Source organism: Plectropomus leopardus, chromosome 20 (genome assembly GCF_008729295.1).
Source record: "Plectropomus leopardus isolate mb chromosome 20, YSFRI_Pleo_2.0, whole genome shotgun sequence".
In the NCBI taxonomy this organism is placed as follows: domain Eukaryota; kingdom Metazoa; phylum Chordata; class Actinopteri; order Perciformes; family Serranidae; genus Plectropomus; species Plectropomus leopardus.
Genome location: NC_056482.1, coordinates 26,237,081 through 26,239,801, shown reverse-complemented (window position 1 = coordinate 26,239,801; position 2,721 = coordinate 26,237,081). Strand labels below are relative to the sequence as shown.

The window sequence follows — 2,721 nt, the reverse complement described above, 5'->3', positions numbered from 1 at the left end:
CAAATTAACACTGTGATAATAAATTATAATGAAAATATAGGACAAAGTCATTTCCAGCAAAAATGTGTAGGTATAATCCGAGTTTGATTTTGCGTTTTGGTGGTCAGTATGAGCTCATGCTTGGCAAGTTTAAAGTATTTAACTCATTCTCAAATACTTTTTCACTCTTTCTCTACTGTACCGTTATATCACCAGAAAGAGTTTCAGAATAGTCAAATGCAATTTGGGCAAAGAGTGCTGCTACCTGGGGTTCAAATGAAAGTTTGTTTATTTGTAGAAAAACCGCACACACACGCACACACACACACACACACACACACACACCTGAATATAGACATCCTGGTAGGAACTCAAGTGTTTTAAGGAAAATATCCAGCAACAAAGCAGCATTGTGTGGCTCTGTGGGATGGAAAACAGGGTAACATAGAAGTGTGAAAATATAGTGTGAAAGTAAATTTATCTGTGCATCTCTACTGTCACCATTTCAAACCTTAGAAAACTGGTGGATGTATTTTAAAACATGTAAAAAAGTCAAATTTAGCAAGAAGTGACTGAAAATGATCAAGAAAGTGATTAAAGTTATAAGACAATATCTAAAAATCAACAAAAATGAAGAAAAGAAAAAGAAAACAAATCAGTGACACTGTTTTAAGAATAAAATTATCATGAATATCAATACAGTTTTCTCAACATTTTTTTGCTGTTGTTTGGATAATTTTCCTACAGTTTTCGCTCTCTCTTTGGTTGGGTTTCTAAAATATTTTCAGGTCATTTTATTATCACCTTTTATTTATTCATCTATTTATTTATTGCAATTTGGGGGACTTTTAATGCCAAGTTAATCACCATTTTCACAGTTTTTGAAGTAAATCTGCTCAGGTTTCAAAGGTTTAAATGTTTGTGAAAGGTAAACGCAGCACCAGAAAAGTGATGTAAGATATGATACGGCAGGATATGGAGGGATACAGTAGAATACATAAAATGCAGTATGATACGAAGGAATGAAAGAGGAGGAAACAGTACAATATGGTACGATACGGTATGATATGATTCAATACGGTACAATACGATGTGATTCGATACGGTATATTTTATCTTCCCCGTAGAGAAATCTACGGGGTCTTGAACTCGGATGCTTTGCCCATAAATGCCTTCACAATCACAGTAAAACAAACCACATATGAACAAATTAGCACCAGCTGCACTAAATCACAACAAAAATCGCTGAAATCCAAATTGCACATACAAACTATTGCACATAACACATATTGCACACACCCCGTTGCTAAAACATCATGGAGCTGTTGCACAATCCCTGCAGCCTTAAGTATTGTTTAAAAGTTTGATGCAGGCAGGAACAAACAGGTTTTTAAAACAGTTGCGGGGGGAAGTCTACGCAGAGGATGTGTAATGTCTTATATTTTGAAAGTTAACTTTTTTTTCATAAGAAGGGTAAACTCCTCCGAGAGCCAACAGCTGTCACTCAGTCAGACGTGCCAATAACTCCCTGATCCATCAGCGGCCGGACATGCCTCAGCGCTCAGCGACAGTGAGCCACAAAACGAATGAAAAGAGCAGAGGTTTGCTGTGACTGTGCTGACAGCTACCTGAGGGGAGGAGCAGACAGCTCACGAACAATGATGAGAGCGTGGGACTGCAGCTCCCAGCTCGCTGCCATAGCTGGCTCTGTTTCCTGTGCGAGCTCGTGGGCTGCAGGGTGGTGGGGGGTCAAACAATGAGCGACCTTCCCTGAGCACCCCCCAGGACCGCCGTGACCTCTGCACACAAACAAAACAACAGCTCTTTATTTATTTAGGATGCTCGGGCTGTTTGGCTCCGTGCAGCGGCTGCAGGGATGGATTTGATGTAATAAACTGGGATTAACACGAGCTGCTCGGCCTGCAGGTCAAAGGTGCAGCATCATATCCAGAGTTTAGAGGTTTAATCCGTCCAGCTGACCGAAAACGCCAAGAAATGTCATCAAAGTATCATCATGAGAGAGTCCAGGCTTCGCTACAGGGTGTAAAACCACCACCAGAGATCCCTCTAAACTGTATTAACCCTTTGAAAACTGGATCAACATCAACTTTTCTTGTGCTGCTTTTAGACACCTTTTACAAAGATTTAAATATTTGAAACCAGAGAAAATTGGGTTGATTTCTCTAAAAAATGAGACACAACGTGCGCACTCACAATTTAGCTTTTTGAGAATTATAATATTTTTTAAATTATCATTATTATTATTATTATTATTATTTTATTAATAACTAATTGATCTATTTTTATTTTTAATGTTTATTTCTTTATGATTTAAATACATAAATAAGTTAAGCCTTTGAAACCAGAGCAATTTGGCTGGATTTCTTTCAGAAAGAAATGAAGGGACCTTGACCTTGAGAAATTACTCAAACATGAGCAAAAAATTAACAAAAAAACAAAAAAAAAAACCTTAGGCCTACAAGAAAATTACTGCACAAAAGAAAAAACAAACAAAAAAAAAAGACACAAAATAAACAAAAAAAGCATCAAATATTGATTTTTGTGTGACAAAATATTAATTATATCATTTCAATAATTATGGAAATATTCATTTAATTTTCCCTTGTTTTGGATAAGTGATTCTCTTTCTTTTTCTCTCTTTCTCACTCAGCTATTTTTCTGATCATTTTCTTCTCACCTTTTACTAATTCTTGGCACGTTGCTTATTGCCTTCATTCCCAT

The 2,721-nt window shown here is 36.8% G+C and overlaps 1 protein-coding gene across 1 annotated transcript in view; it reads right to left on the bottom strand.

The window, feature by feature from the left end:
• Positions 1–2,721, bottom strand: part of LOC121960127 (zinc finger protein 501-like) — a 4,723-nt gene extending 2,002 nt beyond the window's left edge. The window contains exons 1-2 of the mRNA XM_042509729.1: positions 2,678–2,721; positions 1,608–1,778 (exon numbers count right to left, since the gene is read on the bottom strand). Coding sequence (XP_042365663.1) covers positions 1,608–1,778; positions 2,678–2,721 — 215 coding nt within the window. The remainder of the gene's footprint in view (positions 1–1,607; positions 1,779–2,677) is intronic.